Genomic DNA, 25,353 nt, shown 5'->3' with positions numbered 1-25,353 from the left:
TCTAATGTTTAGAATGAAATGCATCTTGCTCTTTGTGTGTGTGTGCACTCCACCTCATTCTAAAAATCATTCAAGGCTGTCACAATATCCTTAATGTTTAAGTAAACCATCTTTTTACAAGAAATATAATTACCTAGACAGAAACTTAGTAACTATTAATTATTTTGTAAAAATTTAAACTTCAGGAAATATTGTTTAATTTATGAAATCTTTTTGATTCAAAATGCAGAAAATTTCCTGAATATTTGGACTCTTCTTTTTATAAAATATGTATGAAATTATAAAATGTGCATGATTTTCTTTAGAGAGATTAAATTTAAGGAAATAGAGTACTGTGGGTTGAGATGGAAGCAAAAGAAAATGTTTAGAAAAGAAAAAGCTCAGTGTAATTGGCATCTAGGCTGTGTATGGAGAAGGAAAAGGAAAATAAAGTCAGAAAAATAAAATAGAACAAATAATGCGGGGAAATCTGGCTAAATTATGGTATCATCAAATATTGTTAGCCCATTCCCTAATGTTATTTTTTGCCTTATACAAATGGCATGAGCCCATTATGAAAAGAGTAAATAATTCAGAAGCATATAGGATCACATCATAACTTTTCCTCATTACCCCGCTCCCAAGTCCTGTTCTTAAGTTTGAGAAATAGTCTTACCGATATTTCCTTACATTCTTTGGCATATATGGGTGTCTGCCATTCGTTTGCTGGATCCTTTGTTTTAAAGTTTTATTTTTTCACTCACCAATAGGTCGTGGACAACTTTCCATGTTACTGTATTTGTAAATGCCTCATTATTTTTAATCACTGTATGTCACAGTAGAAACAGTGTAATTTATTTAATATTTTCCATTGTTGATGGAAGTTAAGATTTTAATTCAGTTTCTAACAAAAGTAACTGAGATAAGGACAACATATTTACATGTTAGAATTGATCAAATTATGAGGGGAGGTCCAGGAAAACAGCATGTTGATGTGCAAAGGTTTAGAGATGGAGTTCTGCCGGGATTGGCTGTGCTGTCTGCAGGTCATTTCAGTTGTGTCCAGCTCTTTGTGACCCCATGGACTGTAGCCCTCCAGGCCCTTCTGTCCATGGAGTTTTCCAGGCAAGATGCTGGAGTGGGTCACCATGCCCTTCTCCAGGAGATCTGCCCTACCCAGGATAGAATCCGTGTCTCTTACGTCTCCTGCACTGGCAGACAGATTCTTTATAACTAGTACCACCTGGAAAGCCCCTATTGGAACCACTGTTAAATGTGATGTATTATTCAAGTTGAAAGCTTGGAAACATTTGTCAAGTTACTTCATCTTTTTTGTACATTCATTTCTTAGTGTAATATTATTATAAAGACAGTAGCTATTCACACACACCTTATGAGTTCAAATGAAATACTACAAATAAAGCACGTAGAACACAATCTGGAATGTGAAAAGTATCAAGCATATGTCAGTTTATGTTAGCAAGTGTTATAATTTTTATTTGCAGTGTGAATTTGCCCCTTGAGAGCATGTACATGTGATGATGGCTAGGCCAGAAACATTTGTATTTAAGGAACAACACAAACCGAGAGAAAGTGTCAAATGTTTAAAGGAAAAGCAGGAGTTATTTTTCCAATCCCTTATGATTATACAGTGGAGATGAAGAATAGATTCAAGGGATTAGATGTGGTAGACAGCATCTGAAAAACTATGGATGGAACTTCATAATATTGTACAGGAGGCAGTGACTAAAACTATCCCAAAGAAGAAGAAATGCAAAAAGGCAAAGGGGTTGTCTGAGGAGGCTTAACAAATAGCTGAGGAAAGAAGACAAGTGAAAGACATGGAAGTAAAGGAAAAATATACCCAACTGAAAACAGAGTTCCAGAGACTAGAAGGAGAGATAAGAAAGCCTTCTTAAGTGAACAATGCAAAGAAATAGAGGAAAACAACAGAATGGGAAAGACTTTCTCTTTTTACAGATATTTTCTAGAAAACTGGAGGTACCAAGGGAACATTTCATGCAAGGATGGGCATGATAAAGGACAGAAATGAGAAGGACCTAACAGAAGCAAAGGGTGTTAAGTAGAGGCAGCAAGAGTACACAGAGGAACTATACAGAAAGGTCTTAATGACCTGGATAGCCATGATGGTGTGATCCCTCACCTAGAACCCTCACCTAGACATCCTGGAGTGTGAAGGCAAGTGGACCTTAGGAAGCATTACTGTGCACGAAGCTGATGGAAGTAATGGAATTCCAGCTGAGCTATTTAAAATCCTAAAAGATGATTCTGTTAAAGTGCTGCACTCAATATGTCAATATGTCAGCAAATTTGGAAAACTCACCAGTGGCCACAGGACTGAAAAAGGTCAGTTTTCATTCCAATTCTAAAGAAGAGCACTGCCAAAGAATGTTCAAACTATCGTACTATACTCTATCAATTACCAAATTGCGTTCAAGGACAGAAGAGCCTGGCAGGCTACAGTCCATAGGTCCACAAAGAGTTGGACAAGACTGAGCAACTAACCAGAGAAGGCAATGGCAACCCACTCCAGTGTTCTTGCCTGGAGAATCCCAGGGACGGCAGAGCCTACTGGGCTGCCATCTATGGGGTCACACAGAGTCAGACATGAATGAAGTGACTTAGCAGCAGCAGCAGCAGAGCAACTAACGCTTTCACTTTCTTTCAGCAAGGTAAAGCTCAAAATCCTTGAGGCTAGTCTTAGCAGCATGTGAACTGAGAACTTGCTGGTGTACAAGCTGAGTTTAGAAAAGGCAGAGGAACTAGAGTCAAATTGTAAACATTTGGTGGATCACAGAGAAAGGAAGGAGTTACAGAAAAGTATCTACTTCTGCTTCATTGACAATAGCCTTTGACTGTGTGGATCAGTTAAAACTGAAACATTTTTAAAGAGATGGGAATTCCAGACCAACTTATCTGTCTCCTAAAAAACCTGTATGCAGGTCAAGAAGCAGCAGTTAGAATAGGACATGGAACAACAGACTGGTCCCAAGTTGGGAAAGGAGTACGGTATATTGTCACCCTGTTTATTTAACTTATATTCAGAGTACATCATGAAAAAAACTGGACTGGATGAATCACAAGCTGGAATCAAGACTGCTGGGAGAAATATCAACAACCTCAGATATGATACCACTCTAATGGCAGAAAATGAAGAGGAAGTAAGGAGCCCCTTGACGAGGGTGAAACAGGAGAGTTGGCTTAAAATTCAGCATTTGAAAAATGAAGATCTTGGCATCTGGTCCCATCACTTCATGTCAAGTAGAAGGGGGAAAAGTAGAAACAGTGACAGATTTTCTTTTGTTGATCTCCAAAATCATTGCCAATGATGACTGCAGCCATGAAATTGAAAAGACACTTTCTCCTTGGAAGAAAAGCTATGACAAACCTAGACAGCATATTAAAAAGCAGAGATATCACTTTGCTGACAAAGGTCCACGTAGTCAAAGCTATGGTTTTTCCAGTAGTCATGTATGGATGTGAGAGTTGGACCATATAGAAGACTGAGCGCCGAAGAATTGATGCCTTCAAACTGTGGTGCTAGAAACGACTTTTGAGAGTCCCTTGGACAGCAGGGAGATCAAACCAGTACATCCTAAAGGAAATCAGTCCTGAATATTCATTAGAATATTCATTCAGCTGAAGCTGAAACTTCAATACTTTGGCCACTTGTTGCGAAGAACTGGCCCATTGGAAAAGACCCCGATGCTGGGAAAGATTAAAGGTGGGAGGAGAAGAGGGCGGCAGAGGATGAGATGGTTAGGTAGCACCACCAACTCAATGGATATGAATTTGAGCAAACTCTGGGAGACAGTGAAGGATGCGGAAGCCTTGAAATCCCAACGTGTAGAAATATGACTAAAAGGTTCAAAGTTTTGTTCTTATTGTTCAGTTGCTCAGTCCTGTCCGACTCTTTGTGACCCCATGGACACAGGAGCTCGCCAGGCTCCTCTATCCATGGGATTTCCCAGACCAGAATATTGGAGTGGGTTACCATTTCCTTCTCCATCAGAATGTGTTGGATGAGGCGAAAAGGGTGGATGCCTGGGATTCTGTATCCATCATAGTTTTTCTTCTCTCTTACTTTCTTCAATTAAGACAAGATTTTTCTTTATTCTTTCTGCTGCTTCTAGGCCTCTTCTTCGGTTCTCTTAAAGGAACATGGTTCTCTGAAGAAAAAGCAAGGGAAAAAGGATCTAAAAGAGTTTGGAAAATAGTGCTTACTATATATCACTTAAAAATTCACCATGTCTTTAACCCCGTTAATGGTTTTCAAACATTCTTTAACAAATAGTCCCATTAAATTTTATTCATCCATTTTTTTAACCCATCTTTACTTTCTCACTCTAAGTTCTTTGTCTAAACTAATCTCTTTGCCCTGGGAACAAATTATTGTGTCTTCCATTTATTCACACCCCAAATACCACACATTCTCTTGACCTTTTCCTCTTGTAAGACACTGCATATTCTTTCCAATAAATAGTGCCATTAAATTACTTGTTTAATGCCTGTCTCTCAGACGGTGAAGAATCTGCCTGCATGGCAGGACACCCAAGTTCAATCCCTGGGTTAGGAAGATCCCCTGGAGAAGGGCATGGCAAGCAACAACAGTATTCTTGCCTGGAGAATCCCTCAGACAGAGGACCCTGGCAAACTACAGGCCATGGGGTTGCAAAGATTCGGACAGAACTGAATGACTAACATTTCCTCCTAGACCGTAAGATTCAGGAGCCCTTTGAAGGATACATTCATAGTTCAGTGTCTGGTACATAGAGTAACACAATATATATCTGTTGAAAGAGTGAAAAACACTTAATATCTAATCGGTGTTTGGGACTTACCTTGAAAAATATTTAAAAGATGGATTATCTTTTCCTCCCATCTCTTACTTGAAAGATAAAGGCAGAGAAAAGGAAAAGAGGAATTAAGGAGAAGCAAGAAATGCCATGGCTGACATGACTGTCAGTCAAAGAGCCAGGTTTCCAGTCAGATTCTGAGTCTAATCTTTAAGGTCATGATGACTATTTAGCTACGAAGAGGAGCAGGAAATGTACTTGTGACAAAGGTGGCTGGGGAAGGAACACCAAAGACAAGTGCAAACAATTTACTGAGAACATCTGGTCAGAGCCAGCAGGTCATTTTTCACTTCTACTGCCCCATTCTCAGGGCTACCAATGGAAAATTACTTGTTCCTAATTTCTGTTGGTAATATGACATTTCTAACTGTGGTGCTGAAGAAGACTCTTGAGAGTCCCTTGGACAGCAAGGAGATCAAACCTGTCAGTCCTAAAGGAAATCAAACTTGAGTATTCTTTGGAAAGACTGATGCTGAAGGGAAAGCTCCAATACTTTGGCCACCTGATGAGATGAGCCTACTCATTGGAAAAGACCCTGATGCTTCCAGACTGAAGGCAGGAGAAGTGGGCAACAGAGGATGAGAGGCTGGATGGCATTACCAACTCAATGAACATCACTTTGAGCAAACTCCAGGAGATGCTGAAGGACAGGGAAGCCTGCTGTGCTGCAGTCCATGGGGTCACAAAGAGATGGACATGACTGAATGACTGAACAACATTTGCCAAGTGCTCTCAGAATTTCTTAGATTTGCCTTGCAACCTGTAGGTCAAAATAGATCTTGACTTTGCAAATGTATGTTTTATATTCACATCCATCCTTATTTTAAACATTGGTTTTTTTTTCATATGTTTTGATTATGCCCTATTAAACCTCAATTTAAGGTTTTATTGTTTAAAAATAATTATATCTCACAGATATTTTAAATTGCAACAATAGTTGGTTTCCAAAAGAATTTTCAAGGCAAAGGAAGATTCTTTTCATCAGACCATCTGTGTACCATGCATTTTGTGTAGGCTTAGGAAACTGCTTACAGGCCTCCCAGATTTTGGGATTTTGCTAGCTGGCTCACTCATACCATCCCCTAAGGGAGTTTCTGTTTTCATAAAAATGAAAAGAGGTGAATCGTCTTGCTGCCTGGAAATGAATTTGAGTAAAGCAAAAACATTTCTGGGCTAAATTTTACATTATGCTATTATGTTAATTTACTGTCTTTTACTGCCATTTCCTTCTTTTGTTCAATTACTTCTATTTGGCACTTACATGTAAAATGAATGCTTTTCAAGCATTTTCACTGGCTGCTTCCTTTATGGGGTTCCTTTGAAATAAAACAAAGCAAAACAAAGTGACTTCCCATATGCCAAACCCTTCTAAAATTTTACACACATCTTGTCTTTTCAAGGATAACAGTACCTACTAATTAAATGCCTAAGAGGTTCCTTCTTAAACTTTGAAAATATTACATTATTTAACTCTTCTACAATTCCAAAGATGTGTATTGTTAACTCTATATGATGCAGAAAATAATGTGACTCGAAGATATCAAATAACATAATTGATTAGTGACACAGGCAAGACAGAAACACAGATCTGCCCGGCTGAAAGGTGTGTTGTCAGCTGTTCTACCCTGGCTGTCTCCTGCCTCACACCTGGCCATGTTCAGCGCATTCCTATTTCTAAAAATCCTGTTGGTTTAGGACATAACTTGGAGTCAACAAAAAATAATTATTGTTTTAAAGAGAAATTTACTGAAACTATAAAAATGTATTTTCAGGAGATATATGCAATTGAAAGTTTTATATTGTTAACACTACTAAGCACTTCTAATATTGTGGAAAGTTGAAAATCAAGTAAATTCCCCTGCTAGAAAAGTCTAGTACTTACTTTAATATAGTGTGCCAATATAAGGAGAATTCAAATATATAAAATATACATTGATCACAAATTCAAGTTGCTTGAATTTCATCTAATTTTTAAACTGGAGATTCAGTTCAGTTCAGTTTAGTAGCTCAGTCGTGTCCAACTCTTTGGGACCCCATGGACTACAGCATGCAGGCCTCCCTGTCCATCATCAACTTCAGGAACCTACCCAAACTCATGTCCATTGTGTTGGTGATTCCATCCAACCATCTCATCCTCTGTCATCCCCTTCCCCTCCTGCCGTCAATCTTTCCCAGCATCAGGGTCTTTTCCAGTGAGTCAGTTCTTTGCATTAGGTGGCCAAAGTATTGGACTTTCAGCTTTAGCATTGGTCCTTCCAATGAATATTCAGGACTGATTTCCTTTAGGATTGACTGGTTGGATCTCCTTGCAGTCCAAGGGACTCTCAAGAGTCTTCTCCAACACCACAGTTCAAAAGCATCAATTCTTTGGCTCTCTCTTTGTAGTTCAGCTCTCACATCTGTGAATGACTACTGGAAAAACCGTATCTTTGACTAGACGAACCTTTGTTGGCAAAGTAATGTCTCTGCTTTTTAATATGCTGTCTGGGTTCTTGGTGGTTTTCCTTCCAAGGAGCAAGCGTATTTTAATTTCATGACTGCAATCACACAATCTGCAGTGATTTTGTAGCCCCCAAAAATAAAGTCTGTCACTGTTTCCATTGTTTCCCCTTCTGTTTGCCATGAAGTGATGGGACCGGATGCCATGATCTTAGTTTTCTGAATATTGAGCTTTAAGTCAACTTTTTCACTCTCACTTTCACTTTCCTCAAGAGGCTCTTTAGTTCCTCTTTGCTTTCTGCCATAAGGGTGGTGTCATCTGCATATCTGAGGTTATTGATATTTTTCCCGGCAATCTTGATTCCAGTTTGTGCTTCGTCCAGCATGGCATTTCCAATGATGTACTCTGCATATAAGTTAAATAAGGAAGGGGACAATAAACAGCCTTGATGTATTCCTTTCCCAATTTGGAAGTCTGTTGTTCCGTATCAAGATCTAACTGTTGCTTTTCAACCTGCATACAGATTTCTGAGGGGGCAGGTCAGGTGGTCTGGTATTCCCCTCTCTTTAACAATTTTCCACAGTTTGTTGTGATCCACACAGTCAAAGTCTTTGGCGTACTCAATAAAGCAAAAGCAGATGTTTTTCTGGAACTCTCTTGCTTTTTCGATGATTCAGTGGATGTTGAAATTTGATCTCTGGTTCCTCTGCCTTTTCTAAATCCAGCTTGAACATCTGGAAGTTCATGGTTCATATACTCTTGAAGCCTGGCTTGTAGAATTTTGAGCGTTACTTTACTAGCATGTGAGATGAGTGCAATTGTGTGGTAGTTTGAACATTCTTTGGCATTGCTTTTCTTTGGGACTGGAATGAAAACTGACCTTTTCCAGTCCTGTGGTCACTGCTGACTTTTCCAGATTTGCTGGCATATTGAGTATAGCAGTTTCACATCATCATCTTTTAGGATTTGAAATAGCTCCACTGGAATTCCATCACCTCCACTAGCTTTGTTCGTAGTGATGCTTCCTGAGGCCCACTTGACTTCGCATTCTAGGATGTCTGGCTCTAAGTGAGTGATCACACCATCATGGTTATCTGGCTCATGAAGATCTTTTTTGTATAGTTTCTGTGTATTCTTGCCACCTCTTCATAATATCTTGTGCTTCTGTTAGGTCCATACCATTTCTTTCCTTTATTGTGCTCATCTTTGCATGAAATGTTCCCTGGTTATCTTTAATTTTCTTGAAGAGATCTCTAGTCATTCCCTTTCTACTGTTTTCCTCTATTTCTTTGCACTGAGGCTTTCTTATCTCTCCTTGCTGTTCTTTGGAACTCTGCATTCAAATGGGTATATCTTTCCTTTTCTCCTTTGCCTTTCGCTTCTTTTTGTTTCTCAGCTATTTGTAAGGCCTCCTCAGACAACCATTTTGCCTTTTTGCGTTTCTTTTTCTTGGGAATGGTCTTGATCACTGCCTCCTGTACAATGTCACGAACCTCCGTCCATAGTTCTTCAGGCATTCTCTCTATCAGATCTAATCCCTTGAATCTGTTTGTCACTTCTGCTGTATAATCGTAAGGGATTTGATTTAGGTCATACCTGAATGGTCTAGTGGTTTTTCTTACTTTCTTTATTCAGTCTGAATTTGGTAATAAGGAGTTCATGATCTGAGTCACAGTCAGCTCCCAGTCTTGTTTTTGCTGACTGTATAGAGCTTCTCCATCTCTGGCTGCAAAGAATATAATCAATCTGATTTCAGTATTGATCACCTGGTGATGTCCATGTGTAGGGTCTTCTCTTGTGTGGTTGGAAGAGGATGTTTGCTTTGACCAGCACATTCTCTTGGCAAAACTCTGTTATCCTTTGCCTGCTTCGTTTTGTACTCCAAGGCCAAATTTGCCTGTTACTCCAGGTATCTCTTGGCTTCCTACATTTGCATTCCAGCCCCCTATAATGAAGAGAACATCTTTTTTGGGTGTTAAATCTAGAAAGTTTTATATGTCTTCATAGAAATGCAGATTATGCTTTTACAACTGAAAATGCAAAAATGTTAGTACAAAGATAAGGTACAGAAGTATTGTAGTGTTTTTCATAATTTCAGTCAAAATAAAGCTAAGTTTAGAGCACTGATTTACTAGAAACCCAAAGATTGGAGTTTTCATTACTTAAATAAAGTGCTTCATCATTTCTTATACTTGACATTGACTTTGCTACATAAAGAAGGCATACTAACTTGGTGGGTCTTTTCAGAATGTTGTGGTTGTTTTTTGCTGTAGCACTTGCCTTCTCTCAGGGTACAGTCAGCAGGCACATGTTTGGTGACTAAAGTTGATGGCGATCAAAGACTCTTGTGTAGACCATAGATTTTTGGAATCCTGAACAACTGGGATTAGATCTACCACTTATTAGTAGTATGACCTTGGACAAGATAATTATAACACACTTATCTTTTGTTTACTTCTTTATAAAACATGTGTAATAAAAATAACCGGAGCTCAACATTCAAAAAACTAAGATCTAGTCCCATCACTTCATGGCAAATAAGTGGGGAAAAAATGGAAATAGTGACAGACTTTATTTTCTTGGGCTCCAAAATTACTGTAGATGGTGACTACAGCCAAGAAATTAGATGATGCTAGCTCCTTGGAAGAAAAGCCATGACAAACCTAGACTGGATATTAAAAAGCAGAGACATCACTTTGCCAACAAAGGTTCGTATAGTCAAAACTACAGTTTTTCCAGTAGTCATGTATGGATGTGAGTGTTGGACCATAAAGAAGGCTGAGTGCTGAAGAATTCATGCTTTTGAACTGTGATGCTGGAGAAGACTCTTGAGTGTCCTTTGAGCAGCAAGGAGATCAAACAAGTCAACCCTAAAGGAAATCAAACCTGAATATTCATTGGAACGACTGATGTTGAAGCTGAAGCTCCAATACTTTGGCCACATGATGCAAAGAACTGACTGATTGGAAAAGAATCTGTTGCTGGGAAAGATTGAAGGTGGGAGGAGAAGAGGGTGGCAGAGGATGAGATGGTTGGATGGCATCGCTGACTCGATGGACATAAGTATGAGCAAACTCTGGGAGATAGTGAATGACAGGGGAAACCTGTTCTGCTGCAGTTCATGGGGTCTCAAAGAGTTGGACATGACTGAGTGGCTGGACAACAACAGTGTAGCTCTGAATATGAGTTTGAAAGATGTAACGTAGTGCTAAGTGTGGTACTTGGTACACAGCAAGTTCTCAGTCAGTTAGAAGTTATGGTTTATTTTTCTGATAATGACTGGCCAACCAAATTGTAATTAAATTAATTGATTTTTGCTTCTTTCTCCATCATGGAATGACTGATTGAGCTGTGGCCACAGAGTGGTTTAGAAATGGTCATTTGAAGGACTGGTGGTACCTCTTGTGGTTTACCAGCCCTTAGGATGAGATGTTTCAGGTTGGGTTTCCAGGAAAACAGATTGGGAGTAGAGATTTGCATGCCAGAAATTTGTCACGGAGTGTGCTTATATCAAGGGCTTTCCAGGTGGTGTTAGTAGTAAAGAACCTGCCTGTTAATGCGGGAGATGTAAGACATGGGTTCAGTCCCTGGGTCAGGAAGATCCCCTGAAGGAGGGTGTGCCAAGCCACTCCAGTATTCTTGCCTGGAAAATCCCATGGACAGAAGAACCTATTGGGCTACAGTCCGTGGGGTTGCAAAGATTTGGACATGACTTGGGTGACTTAGCATGCCTGCACACAGAGGCACAAGTCCACATATGGTAAGGAGTGAGGGACAGAGGAGGCAAGATAAAAGTTCAGCTGTGATGCAGATGCAACCGAGGCCTCAACAAGTCACACAGGAACTCTGGGAGGAAAATGATAGTCCTGAACTGTCCTTCTTGAAATCAGGAGGACAAATCCTTGTACTCTCAAATTACAGTCATTGGATTTGATACTTAGACATGGGTGGAGAAGCTTTCTGCTGTGAATGGTGATTCCTCGGGAGAGTCTCAGAAGTGAACTCAGCAGGCAACACTTTTAGCAGCTAGGAGACAGGCGAGATGAAATCCAGAAAACTGGCCAAAGGGAGAAGGGAGGAGGACCTGAACAGCGCAGCAGTTTCCACCATATGTGACACTTAGATGTTGTTGTTGTTCAAGTGCCAAGTCATGTACAGCTCTCTGCAACCCCATGAACTGCAGCACGCCAGGCTTCCCCATCCCTCACCATCTCTCAGAGTTTGCCCAAGTCCATGTCCATTGAGTCAGTGATGCCGTCCAACCATCTCATCCTCTGTCACCCTCTTCTCCTCTGCCTTCAGTCTTTCCCTGTGTGAGGGTCTTATCCAGTGAATTGGATCTTCACATCAGGTGGCCAAAGTATTGGAGCAATGCAGGAGACCCGCGTTTGATCCCTGGGTCAGGAAGATCCTCTGAAGAAGGAAAGGGCAACCCACTCCAGTATTCTTGCCTGGAGAATTCCACAGACAGAGGAGCCTGGCGGGATATAGTCCATAGGGTCGCAGAGAGTCAGACACAACTGAGTGACTAGCAGATAGATATTTTTAAATTTATATATGTATATATGTTTTTATAACTTTAAATATGTAAAAGATGTATTAAAATATGCCTTTTGTGAGATAATTCTATTTTTAAAACTTAAACTTGAGACACATATAAATTCTAGTTTATTGAAAGTTCTTGAACTTTAAAAATTTGTAGTCCAAACAGCAGATTTATTTGTTTCTTTGGCTGCTGTGGGGAAAGGAGGTACCTAAAGCATAAATTATTTAAAGGATCGAAGAAACCAAAGTGACAAAGTTGAAGTCAAACTTTAAGTTTTCTGGTTCTTCTCCATCTTTCAATCTTGATTGGCTTAAAATCTTGGGTAGAATTCTCATTTTATTTTTGACCAAGTAGTTGATCTCTTAAGTGTGTTCTAGCTGTTCTCTGTAATTACCAAAGTTTGGATTTTCTACCAAAACAAATGCATTAAGGAATGTTCTCATCTAATTTGAAGCATAAATCAGAGATAATTTTAAAAAGCCCAAACTTAAGAAAGCATGAAACCTATTGCTTACTACTGAGTGTAATATCTCTTAGTATTTAACTGAGGTAGATATTAATTAATTTTACATGAATTCTCAAATAATACAGAATATGATTTTTATAGTAGTAATTGATTGAAGTTTTCATAACATCTCTATATCCTTTCATTATTGTTTTTATCCAAAATTACACATGTGCTTTCCTGACATCTGTATTCTAAGTTGTATGATTCATTATTTTTAAGCTTGGATAACCTGATTTCACATATTTTTCCATGAGTCACAGGAAAGTCTAGTTGCTAGTTTGTTATTGTCTGTACTTTTACATAGCATGCCTGCATTTGCCATCATTTTTCTGCTTTTTGTTTTTCATCTTCCATCCAGTCACTTGGGTTTAGTCTTTCCTGTTTTCAGTGAAAACCAGACAAGAATGGCCATGGATTTCTTAAGACTGGCAAATTATTTTTATTATTTATTTAATTCCATGGATTTAAATAAAACCAGAAAGTCTGCATCAGTTGTTTTGATCTTGGGTCTTGGTCTTATCTATTTGACTCTTAAAAATTGCTTTTCTCTAGGGTTTAACAAATCTTTTGTTTAGATACAGTAGAAACTCAGCTGAAATAGATGATAGATTAGCAAGGCAACAATGTGTCTTAAACATAGAGCAGGCACAGTGATAGAAATCACTCTAGGAGGTCACTAGTGTTCAGGGAACTTAACAGGGTATCTGAATTCTCTGAAAAGTTAATTGTTTATTAGTTAACATTATCTAATTTTTCTAGTTCGACTTTTTTCCTGGAGAAAATATTTTTTTGGTGCCTGATATGAGCCTGCATGATAGATGAATTCAAATAGGTCAGTGTATTCAGAGCAAACCTGTTGTTTAGTATTAAGCTTGATTTATTCAATTGGTATTTTCGAATGCTTCCTTTTTACTTAGGTACCAAAGAGACAATGATCGATATAAGATCCTTGCTTGACTTAAGATCTCCTTTCAGCTACTGCCCCATTTCTCACTGCTTTAATTCTTCTCCTCTTAGTCTGTCTTAAATCCACCAATTTTTGCCCATGCCACTCTACTTAAACATTTTTGAGGTCAACAGTGCCCATGTTATTTCTAGGTCTAAGGGTCATTTCCCAGTCCTCAATTGGATTGACCTTTCAGCACCATTTGGCCCAGCTGATCACTTCTTTATTGACACACTGCTTTCATTTTGCTTCCAGGATATTCACTCACCTGGTTTGTGTCCTAGGTTTCTGGGTACTTTTACTCAGGTTTTTTTTCTTTTTTTTCCTGCTGTTCCTCATCATCCCATGACCTCTAAATATAAGAACACTCCAGTGTCCATTCCTTGAATTTCTTTTCCTCTCCAGCTAGATTCATTTCTCTAATGGTCTTATCTAATCTTATCTTGATGTATCTGTATACTATCATCTTCCAAATTTATATCTCCATCCCAGGCCCCACCTCTGAAATTCAAGAACCCATATTCAGTTGTCTACAAGGAACTCCCACTTGGATGTCTAACAGACGTCATAAATTAACATTTCTAAAATTAAGCTAATCTTTACATATCTTCTCCTGCTTCAGTTAATACTGGCTTGGTCGCCCCGGTTGCTCAAGTGGAAAATCTGGACATCGTTCTTGACTTTTGTCATTTTTTTTAAAGCGTAGTCCACTATCCACCCACAAATTTTCTTGGTTCTACCTCCGAAGTGTATTCACCGTTTCTGTGGCTGTCACCCAGGTCCTGTCTGCTGCTCTCTCAATAGCCTCCTGGCCTCTCTCCATCCATCTGCCTTACTCACCTACTATTTAATCTTAACAAGCAACCAGGGTGATTATTTTGAAGTGAAAACCAGATCATGTCATCTTTCTGTTCAAACACCAGGCAGTTCTCACCTTGAGTTATGGTTGATATCTGTTGACTTGTATCTGTGTGTGTGGGTGTGTGTGTGTGTGTGTGTGTGTGTGTGTGTGTGAGTGACTGAGTTGGGGGGGGGTCAGAGATCAGTGTGTCTGGAATACACTAAGACAAAGGAAAGGTTGTAGGAGGTAAGGTCAGAAATCATGAGGAGTCAGATTTGGTAGGTTTCTACAGCACTGCAGAGGCTTTCGTTTTTACATTGAGAGCGGAAGGAGCCATTGGAGGTCTCTGGGTGGGGGAAGGACATCATCTGGCTCACTGTTTATCAGGGTCACTCCAGCTGCTGTGTTAAGATGAAGGGCGAAAGGAGTAGAGCAGAGGACCAGTTGGAGGCGGCCGTGGCCTTCCAGCCAGGGTGTGACGATGCTCAGAGTGCAGCTGGTGTCAGCTCCTGATCTATTTGAAAGTTAGAGTTAGCAGAGTTTCTTGGTAGACTGGGTACGTGGAGGAAATAGAGGAGTTAAAGTTTGGTTTGGTTTGGTTTGGTTTGGTCTGAGCAACTAGAGTTGCATTAACTAAGATAGGGAGGTCTGTGGAGAGAGCAGGTAATGATGAGGATTTGTAGAGCTCAGTTTGGGAGGTGTAAATGGGAAACGGCACTTAGTCTACTAGTATTAAATCTTTCCTGAGCACGTGAATGACATCTCAGCACTCCTTTCCACGGTGTGGATTGTTCCTGCATCCTGAGCCCTTTTTGGCCCACCTCTACTTGTCCAACTTGTGTTTGGTTTTCTGGGGATAGAGTTGCCTGGCGTGTGCTTGGGGTGAGGTAAGCTGGGGGCATCAGGTTATCCCATATACAGACATGGACACTTCTCTTTTCTTTTTAAATTATAAATCCAAGCTCAGCTTTCTCCTATTGTCTCTAAGACTTGAGTTTTCCCAAACTTATGTAGGAAGCATGGACTTTGTTCTCAAGGTGATCCCCTTTTTGAAGATAGTGGGATTTCAGCTCTGAAATTTGTTTCAGTCAGTTGCCAAACCACCATCTCATCCACATTTTATCTTTCAAAATACGCTTATACCTCTCCATTGTTGATATTATTCCCATGAATTGTCTGTATTTTTATATTCCTAAACTATTAGTGGGTTTTTTTTGAGGGAGTTAAGATAAATGCACACATTCCATTGAAGTTAGCAAAAATCTCATTTACATACTTTTCCAGGAGCTTTCTGTTTAATATTTAGCATATTTTTTCATGCAAATATATGACTACATACTAATTTTTCCCTCAAGTAACACAGTAAATACTGAAATGTTATATTTGTCAAAATGTTTAGAGTTCAAGATGTTACACTAACTGTGATGGATTTTGCACTTCTGGCTCATTATCTCCTGTTTTACTTTGAGAACAGTCTTCATTTGTGAAATTACAGGAGCTCCTATAACTTTTTAATACTTAAAACATATGTTGAATGTTTGAATAAATTTTAGAAGAATCGCCCATTGTTGAAGTCCTTATTCACTCTCAGGTTAACTCTCCAGTGTTTCATTAACTGATACTTGAATGCATATCTGCTAAGCATAAGATGCTGTGGAATATATAATGATTTAGAAATAGTTCTTGATCTCAAGACACTTAAGTCTATTAATACCAGAAAAAAATTACACAAAATTAAAGAAGTGGAATCAAAGGATGTAAAAAGTCAAGTAATTTAGAATTTCAGGGAAGTTAAGAATTTTTGTAGCATGGGAAAATGAGATTTCTTCATGAAAGTGGTGGCCTTTGAGATAAGTCTTAGAGAATTGCTAGTGTTCAGTATGAGAAATGGGAATGAAGTCATTCTTAATAGTATGTGGGGAAATGAAGAGACAAGAAAATATAGCAGTTGATCCATGTTGGTTTAGCTGGATTAGAGTGAATCAAAGAGGAACAATGGAATATAAAACTGGAAAGGGTTTGGAACAAATGTGGTTGATCGTAGATTATAGGAAAGAAAGAATATGTGAATTTTCCTATGAAGGTGTTACCTGCCCAGTCATGTCCAACTCTTTGCGACCACATGGACTGTAGTCCACCAGGCTCCACTGTCTATGGAATTCTCTAGGCAAGAATACTGGAGTGGGTTGCTATTCCCTTCTCCAGGGGATCTTCCCCACCCAGGGACTAAACCCAGGTCTCATGCACTGCAGGCAGATTCTTCATCACCTGAGCCACCATGGAAGCCTATAAAATGTATTTTCCTATAGAAGGATACAAAAGCTTAATCAATAGGAGAGTGCTATGATCAGACCTTTTCTTTGATAATATGATTTGAAAGAACTTGAAAGTTTATTGAATTCTGGCAGGAAGAGAGATACCTAGCATTACTCTGAGATTTGAACCTCTCTTCTGGTAGGATGTAGGTTCTGTGTCCAGCTTTATGGGAATTAGAAAAAGATAATTTGGAAAATAAGATAATAGCGATTTTGGATGTGTTACAATTTAGAATGAATTTCAGGTGGAAATTATCTAGCAGGCATAGAAAATGTGAAGCTAGAGCTTTGGAAAAGAGATTTAAAAATAAAGATGTGACAGTAATGATTAAAGAACATCATATTCTCTGATCATTTTCTCTGGTTTAAGATATTTGTTACATTAAAAATTTAATGCTTACTATAACATGTATTTTAGAATTATTTTTATTTTTTATTGCAAATCTCTTGATTTAAAAAGAAACCCCGTTGTGGCTTTTAAATTTCTTTTCCATGTTGGATAAATTCTTCTGCAGTGACATCATTTTTACATTTTGTTCTCAAATGTAAGATGATTATGTAATATCAGTTTACATTTTTGTGGGACAGTTATAAAATCATTAGTCATTTGAGCACATTAGAAACCCAATGCCATTTTGAACAAATAATTTGAAGAAAAGGGTTGTTTTTCTCCAGGATATCAAAGCACACATTCCTCAGGGCTGTTGTTGCAAGTTCTGTCACTTTATCTGCTTCTCCTTAAACTAGGTGATGACTATTCTGCTACTTACATTAAGGTCAACATCAGCCATACTCCATTCTCTTCACCTAGGAAACTTAACTGAGACTAAAGTAAGGCTCAGCAATGCTTTGATGTTTATATTTTAAATTAAACTTTTAAAATATTTAAAGTCATAAACATTAGAAAGCATAATTTTTAAATAAATGTGTATGAAATGAGTTATTTTCTCTGTCTTCAATTTTACCTCCCAGGAGTTAATATTCTTAAAATGTATTGTATATTCTCATCAGTGTATTTCTGTGTATTGAGGAAGAATAGTAATGTCTGTTTTTATTTTAATAGTGTGAACTTTATTACACATATTTTCCTTCAATGTTTTTAACTAAAAATTTGTCATTACCATATTTCTTTATAATGTTCTAAGAGAAGACAACCATAGATATGAATATTATTTATTCCCTTTCAGAAGTTTTCTAAGCAGCTTTAAAAAGACGGTGAAACAACAAGAAAGAATCTCTACACTGCTTTAGACATCAATGAATCCGAACATTATTTGTGGAAAGCTACTAAGATGTGATTCTAAGATTTTCAGTCATTGTTTCAAAACACACATGCTGAAGTCATTCTGTGTGCTATTCTGTTCTGGCCTCCTTCAAATTTGGGGTGATGTAATTGGGAAAAGACTGTTAAAATCTATCTTCTTAATTCCTAGCAAGTTTGAGGAAGTATCAGTGATTTATAAAGGCATTATTCCAAAGAGTTTGGGAGAAACAATATTGAGTTTCCTCTATTTACAACTAGATCAGCTTTTAAAGCTATCCTGATGCATTTGGCCAGCAATTAGAAGAGGGAGGTTTAAAGGCTACTACAAGACATGAGGGAATGTTAAAATCATATGTAGTTATCATTCACAGGGTCTGCACTGAAAGAATAGAACAGAGATAGTGAATATTTGGCAAAATGCACATTTCCTTTAGAATACATTGTAAGCTTAAATCAAGCCAGATGCGCACTCAGACATACAAAGACTAACTTTGTTGCTCCCTGTTCTGTCTTCTTGGCTTAGGTCTTCTTTTCATAACCTGAGATTTAATTCACAGCAGGGGAAGCATCAGGAGACATGTGGACAGTCAGATTGGTAGCCTAGAACTCTGCTGAGAGCCTTGCTTTCTGGCAGCTACAGCTTTTCCTCCATAGAGGCTCTGGCCAGCATTAAGTAGTGTGAAGCCAAAGTGGTGGGTGGTCTTTACAGATCACATCATTTTGTTTGGAGATTTACTGATGACAAAACTGATTGGAGTTATTAAAAACTAGAATGTAATTTAAATAATTAAATTTTAGATTCAAAATTATAAATAGAATAAGATCATTTTAATAGTATCAATAATGTTTAAATAGTATAATTTTTATAATATTTTGATGTATTTCAATATTTTAAACTACCATTCATAGTAATAATCCTATTAGAAACACCAGCTGTCAAATTGTGGCTTAGAAATTCCATGTTACAGTAGATCTCAACCCTGAAACATGTGCTTTTTAGTTTATAATTTGTCATGAACAGATGATTAATACCTAACTATTTATTTAATGTTTTCACTGACTTCCAATCTATTGTTCTTTGATGAGTTTTTACATATCTCCGTGGTGTCTTCGCCTTCCTTTATTTCTTTTCCCTAGAGCATCCCTGTGAGACCTATTAATTGGTCAGCACAGTGAGCTCGAGGATCTTCAACTTACTTCATGTAACCCATTCTGTATTACGGGGCCCTCAGAGCCTCTGCCATTTTCCTTTATCTGTGCTTTAACTTCAGCTCATATTTTTCTTTTATTTATATTGTTGTACATTGATTCTAAGGGCTTCTCCAGTAGCTCAGCTGTAAAGAATTCACCTGCAATGCAGGAGAAGCACAGGAGACCAGGGTTTTGTCCCGGGGTTGGGAAAATGCCCTGGAGAAGGAAATGGCAACCCACTCCAGTATTCTTGCCTGGGAATCCCATGGACAGAGGAGCCTGGCAGACTACAGTCCGTGGGGTCACAGTTGGGCAGGACTTATTGACTAAACAACAACATATTGATTCTACTCATCTTCAACAAATCCTTTTTTTCCTTCTACTCCATTTGATTTCTCATGCAATCCTTACCCATTTTCCATATCTTTGCTTTAGTGGAGACAGTGGTCTGCCACAGTTAAGTGTATAGTCAGACACACCTAGATCCAAACTTGGTCTTGGATCTACTCTACTCAATTTTCTTAACTATAAAAGACAACTCACCCGGGTTATCATGAGCTTTTAGAAGTGAACTTGGCAGTGCCTTTGGCCCATGGTACTCAATGAACACTGTGTAGTCACATGCACATGATCCCTTACCCATAACTCTTACATTAGATGTATTTTCAGAATTCAGAATTTCGAGGCTTTTTAAAAAATAAAAAGTATACGTATTTAATATATTACATAAGATCTTTAACAGGATATGAGGCAGCACTCTTAAACAAATGGGTATTTCATTAGGAAATTACTTCTGTATAAAGTTCATTAACCTCACATCATTACCTTCCCATCAATTCAGTTGGATAGTAACACGAAATGGCCATTAAAAAACCTCATTTTTGAGAAATTTTTAATTTTAGAATTGTGGAAAGAGATTGGGATTCTTAAAAGGAGATTCTGCATTTTCTTATTGTGAACTGAAAATTATTCTCTCATTTTTGCTATGTGGCTATTTTCTATATTTCCTAAACATGGGACCACAGATACTTTGTCTTACCTCCAGTACCACAGTTCACTCCCTTTTCCAGGTACCCTTACCATTTTACTCTAGATTTTTTTGAGAATTAAGGGAGAGAGTGAAATAAAACTCTTTCCATAGGAGTTCCTTCACTGGACATAACGAATTCAGGTCACACTGATAAATTTTTTTTTTTCATTTCACTGGAATTTATTAGGATGTGAAATGTATAATAATATCTGTGAAGAAAAAGACACTAAAATCATTAGTCTCCATTTCTTCCTTCACGGTTAAAAGCTGTGTCCTCATAAATATTTCAACTCAGAGGATACTTAAGCAAGATTTGTGATTAGATACACTAGCAGTTTTAGGCTATGTGTATTGTTTGTTTTATATAAATATGTATGGGTTTTTAGAGAAATGGGTATTGTCTTATTGACTGCTTGGCATTGCTTTATTTTTCCCCCACTAATAAGAATCTGTATAGATTTTTAGTCCATTCCTTTCTATTTTCTATTGATTTTGGAGATATGCTATGAGAATAAAAGTAGTAATTGAATCACAGTCTGGTAATACATAATTATTATTCAGAATTGATTCCAGTATTTATTTGTTTTTTAGTGTCCTACTGAAACCAAAGCAACATTTGGTGTTCATCTTAAGATAGTAGGAGACTGGACAGGTATGTAGAACATAGAGTTTTAAAATATATGCTTTGAAAATAGTAGATTATACAATAATTTTAATGTTTAACTAATGAAACAACCAACATGTTTAGGAATGTATGTATGTTCTCAAGCTGTTGTTTTGTTTTCCTTCTTTGCTTGTACATGTTTGATATTCAAGTATTTTGTTTTTTTTTTCCTTGTAAGATGTATTTTTGGAATTGGAATACCTTGGATATCGGTAATTGTTAATAGTGTGTTGTTCATGTGATTGTAAACCATAGATTTCTATCTGCTTGTCAGATGTACTGGCAACAGTGAGAACATTGAAATGTATGTTTTAGTAAATGTGATTTTAAAATTAGTGTATTTACTTTCAAAATATTCAACTCCTAGGATTCAGTTCAGTTCAGTTCAGTGGCTCAGTTGTGTCCGACTCTTTGTGACCCCATGGGCTGCAAAACGCCCGGCCTCCCTGTCCATCACCAACTCCTGGAGTTTACTCCAACTCATGTCCATTGAGTCGGTGATGCCATTCAACCATCTCATCCTCTGTCATCCCCTTCTCCCACCTTCAATCTTTCCCAGCATCAGGGTCTTTTCCAGTGAGTCAGTTCTTCACATCAGGTGGCCAAAGTATTGGAGTTTCAGCTTTAGCATCAGTTCTTACAATGAATATTCAGGACTGATTTCCTTTGGGATGGACTGGTTGGATCTCCTTGCAGTCCAAGGGACTCTCAAAGAGTCTTCTCCAACACCACAGTTCAGAAGCATCAATTCTTCAGCGCTCAGCTTTTTTTATAGTCCAACTCACATCCACACATGACTACTGGAAAAACCATAGCTTTGACTAGATGGACCTTTGTCAGCAAAGTAATGTCTCTGCTTTTTAATATGCTCTCTATTAGGTTGCTAATAACTTTTCTTCCAAGGAGCAAGCATCTTTTAATTTGCAATCACACAAATCTAGTTCCTGGATGACCTTTTGCATGGTATTATCTGTGTGTGTGTGTGTGTGTGTGTGTGTATGTGTATATATATATATATGAAACAACTCTACAGTGTCTTTGGAATGGTGGTCATTTATAATAGCCGATCTGTTGGTGATAATTTGCTCTTTTATTGATTTATTTTTATTATCTAAGAAATGTGTTGTATTAAGAGCTGTGAGTAAATAAAAGAAATATTATTCATTCTTCTATTCCCTTGGCCCAACAGAGTGACTGACAAGTGAGTAATCAGTAAATGGTAACTTGTTGGCTGATTGTTTCTTTTGGTTTCTCAAAGGAGAGGATGCCAATGTAAATGAAGAGTAATTTTTTAATTGAGTCCTGAACTAGGAGTTGGTTTGTGAAAACTATAGGGAATCAGAAAAAGGCAGAGTCAGTGTGATCTAGGGCCATAAGAGAAGCTTCACAGTGAAGATAGAGTGTAAGCCCAACTTGAAAATCAGGCAGGTGAAGAAAGAAGGTGACCCATAGCACTGTGAAAAATCGGGCAAGGTAAATTTGCCCTTATTCAAGAAAGGTAAGTTTCTTAAATAAGGCTATCAGAAGTAAAGATAATGTTTTGGGGAGGAGTATGGTAAAACCATTTAGAGTCAACCTGATGCAGATCTTGAATGCTTTGACAAGGTGTTAGAACAGCTTAGAGGTGTTAGGAAACGTTTGAAGGATTGGAAGCATCGTAGGGAAAGTGGGGCTGATGACTTGCTAGTGGACAGGGTTAGGATCAAGGGAAGACTTATTGGTCCTGGGAGGCAGAAGAGAAGGAATCAGTGGAGGAGTGAGGCTGGAAACTGAGGATGTATTTGCAAGTGCAGTTTAAGAAGTTAGTATTAGAAAGGGGGACTAGTTATTGTAAAAATCAGGAAAAGACAAGATGTTTTGTAACAAGGAAGGGATATTTTAGAAAAGTAAGTTGAAAAAGTTTGTGTGATACACTTAAAAATAATAGTGTGTATAAAATTCTCTGTCTATAGAAAGAGCAGTCAACTTGGAAATGGAGGTGAGAAGAGAATGGGGAAAATATGCAACATAGAATTTAATGGTCAGACGATGAAACTAATCCAAAGATATTTGAGCAGTGATGACCTATTTGGAATCAATGAAAAAAATCAAGCTTCAGTTCATATTATTTATTTGATAGCTTTTGAAAGAGAGTATGGTAGTTCATTGTGAGAAGGATAGTGATGTTGTATAGAAATAGTAATTCCCATAATCCCAGAACTAGTTGATATAAGTAAAGAGGTTTTTTTGCACTGTTTGACAAATAAAAAATGAGTGAAGTTCTTCTCTGGTAAGAATCCCAATATAGTAAGAATTAACTTTTGCAATGAATGATAATTGATAGAATTCTATATCTGAAGGGAAACAAGCACAATGAAGTCATAATTTAATTCATCAGGGTTAGAGGAAGTTTATCATGGCTTATTACTAGCTATTATTACTGAGTTTCTTCATAAAGTTATTTTCTATTGTCATTATCTCATCATTTATTTTAATTTTTTCTATTAGGAGTTCTTAATAGTTTTAATTTTATTCTCTTTTTTAATGTACAGTGACATGGAGGGGGAAACATGCTCATTCTCTTCAGAGAGTTCAGTTCCAGTTAGATGCTTTTCAATTAACAGACTTTATTGGTTGTTGACTTTAAATATTTGTTGATTTGGGGGAAAATGTCAGGCATTCATGCAGAGAACTACTAAATAATTCTGCCACTGCCACTTTAGTTCAGAAAATGTTTTAGCTGTCTTATAAAAATAATTATGGAAGGAAAAATGGAAATAGCATTGCTGAAATCAAGGATTATTGATTTTTATTCTAAAAGAATTGATTATTATGTATTACTCCATATTAAAAGCAGTAGGTATAGAAAATATACCAAAGAGATGCTTAAGAAGTTGAATAACAGAGATTTACTTTTTTAAACTGCCTGAGAAATGTTTTACTGTGACTAGTTCTTCCCTGAAATATGTTCTGCCTGCTGAGCCATAGGGAAGCCCAAGAATACTGGAGTGGGTAACCTGTCTCTTCTCCAGCACATCTTCCCGACCCAGGAATCGAACCAGGGTCTCCTGCATTGCAGGTGGATTCTTTACCAACTGAACTATCAGGGAAGTCCTATATGTCCCGCCTAGGCATCTCTAAAGGACAGGTTTGGTACCACCTCATGGGTCTAATCTGAGTCTAATCCTCTATGCCCAGCTGTGAGAGAACCCAAGAAGTAAATGAAGCAGCTATATGGCACAGGGCAAAGAGGCAGCAAAGTTTCCGTTTTGTTGTCCAGCCTTTGGGGCTTCCCCAGTAGCTGGGTGGTAAAGAATCTGCCTGCAGTGCAGGAGACACAGAGAGGCAGGTTCAGTCCCTGGGTTGGGAAGATCCTGTGGAGGAGGGCATGGCAACCCACTCCAGTATTCTTGCCTGGAGAATCCATGGACAGAGGAGCCTGGTGCACTACAGTCTGTGGGATCGCAAAGAGTCAGACAGGACTGAAGCGACTGAGCGTGCATGCTGGTTGCATCTCCTAAGTACGTGAGAGACTCATTACATTTAGAAGACTCTTCAAACCTCTTTAATTCTGCAATTCAGGTTTTTCCTTGAAATGATGATGATAGAGGGGTGGAGTGAATTATCTGAGGAGATTTCTCTTTGAACTGAATTAATACCTGCTGTTTTTCTAGAATCAGTCCTGCTTTCCAATTTCAAATGTATGGTTACATTTTGATTGCCAGTTGCCATGATTATCATTCTCATAGTCCCAAATATCTTTTTACTTTCTTCGTTAGGTATCATTACTACTGGATAATACCTCACCATTGGTTATTTTAATGGTTTAAGTAGCAGGTTACTCTGGAGAGATTTGACTTTTACTATAAAACATTATATACCTAATATCAATATGTAATTAATCTGAAAATCTTGTCATTGTTCCATTAAGTAATTAATGGATTGATGATAATTGGATGGACATCCAACATAAGGCCAGTTGTGTGTATCACATAATGGTTTTTCCTTGAATCTTGGTTATCAATTCCCATCCTGTCTATTTGTAAATCTTGCTGTGATCTAAAGATATGATTAACCTGAGAATTGAAAGCGGGAAAACAGGGGCATGTAACATTTTGGATTTGCCTTGTTCACATGACACATTGACACTTACGCTACTGTAAGTAGATAGCGGTCTCGTTAGAGACTGGTCCAAGAAAGAGGTGGTAACTGTCTGTCTCTGTTTTCTTCCACTCATATTAGCCAGGCATGTTTTATACTTCTTCATCTAGATCATTGCTTTTGAAAAGATTAAAACAGAATATGTGTAATATATTCTAAGTATTTTTTTTCATTTGGGGGAGCCTCTTGACAGATTATGACTACTCTAAATTATAATAATGTTTTATAGTGTTTTATAATGACATGTTCTGGAAAAATTATGACATCTACCCTACCCTAAATATATCTATGAATAGCTTTGGTTGCTGCAAAATGCAAAACAATAAAAGTACTCCTGTTGAAGGATATGCCAAAAAAAGCTATCTATAGTGACTAGAAATATGCTTTTGTTGTTTCTACTACTAGCAAATTATAATGGTTAGTCATTTGTGGAAGACAGCATTTAAACTATTTGTAAATCTTAGCTAATAAGTATTTATTAAACATTTACTTTATGCCAGACGCTGCACTAGGTTCTATAGATACAACATTGACCAAAATAGACAAGGTCCTTGCTCTCATTGAGACTGTGTTCTAGTCAACAGAGACCTCCCAGAAACAAGACAGCAAATC

At 37.8% G+C, this 25,353-nt stretch overlaps 1 protein-coding gene across 3 annotated transcripts in view; it reads left to right on the top strand.

Annotated features, from left to right (window-relative positions):
* Window positions 1-25,353, top strand: part of NOX4 (NADPH oxidase 4) — a 177,753-nt gene that overhangs the window by 73,913 nt on the left and 78,487 nt on the right. For all 3 annotated transcript variants that reach the window (XM_061120442.1, XM_061120435.1, XM_061120427.1), the window contains exon 12: window positions 20,529-20,589. In XM_061120442.1, coding sequence (XP_060976425.1) covers window positions 20,529-20,589 — 61 coding nt within the window. The remainder of the gene's footprint in view (window positions 1-20,528; window positions 20,590-25,353) is intronic.

The sequence above is a fragment of the Dama dama genome, chromosome 2, assembly GCF_033118175.1.
Source record: "Dama dama isolate Ldn47 chromosome 2, ASM3311817v1, whole genome shotgun sequence".
Classification (NCBI taxonomy): Eukaryota; Metazoa; Chordata; class Mammalia; order Artiodactyla; family Cervidae; genus Dama; species Dama dama.
This window is presented reverse-complemented; position numbering and strand designations above follow the sequence as displayed.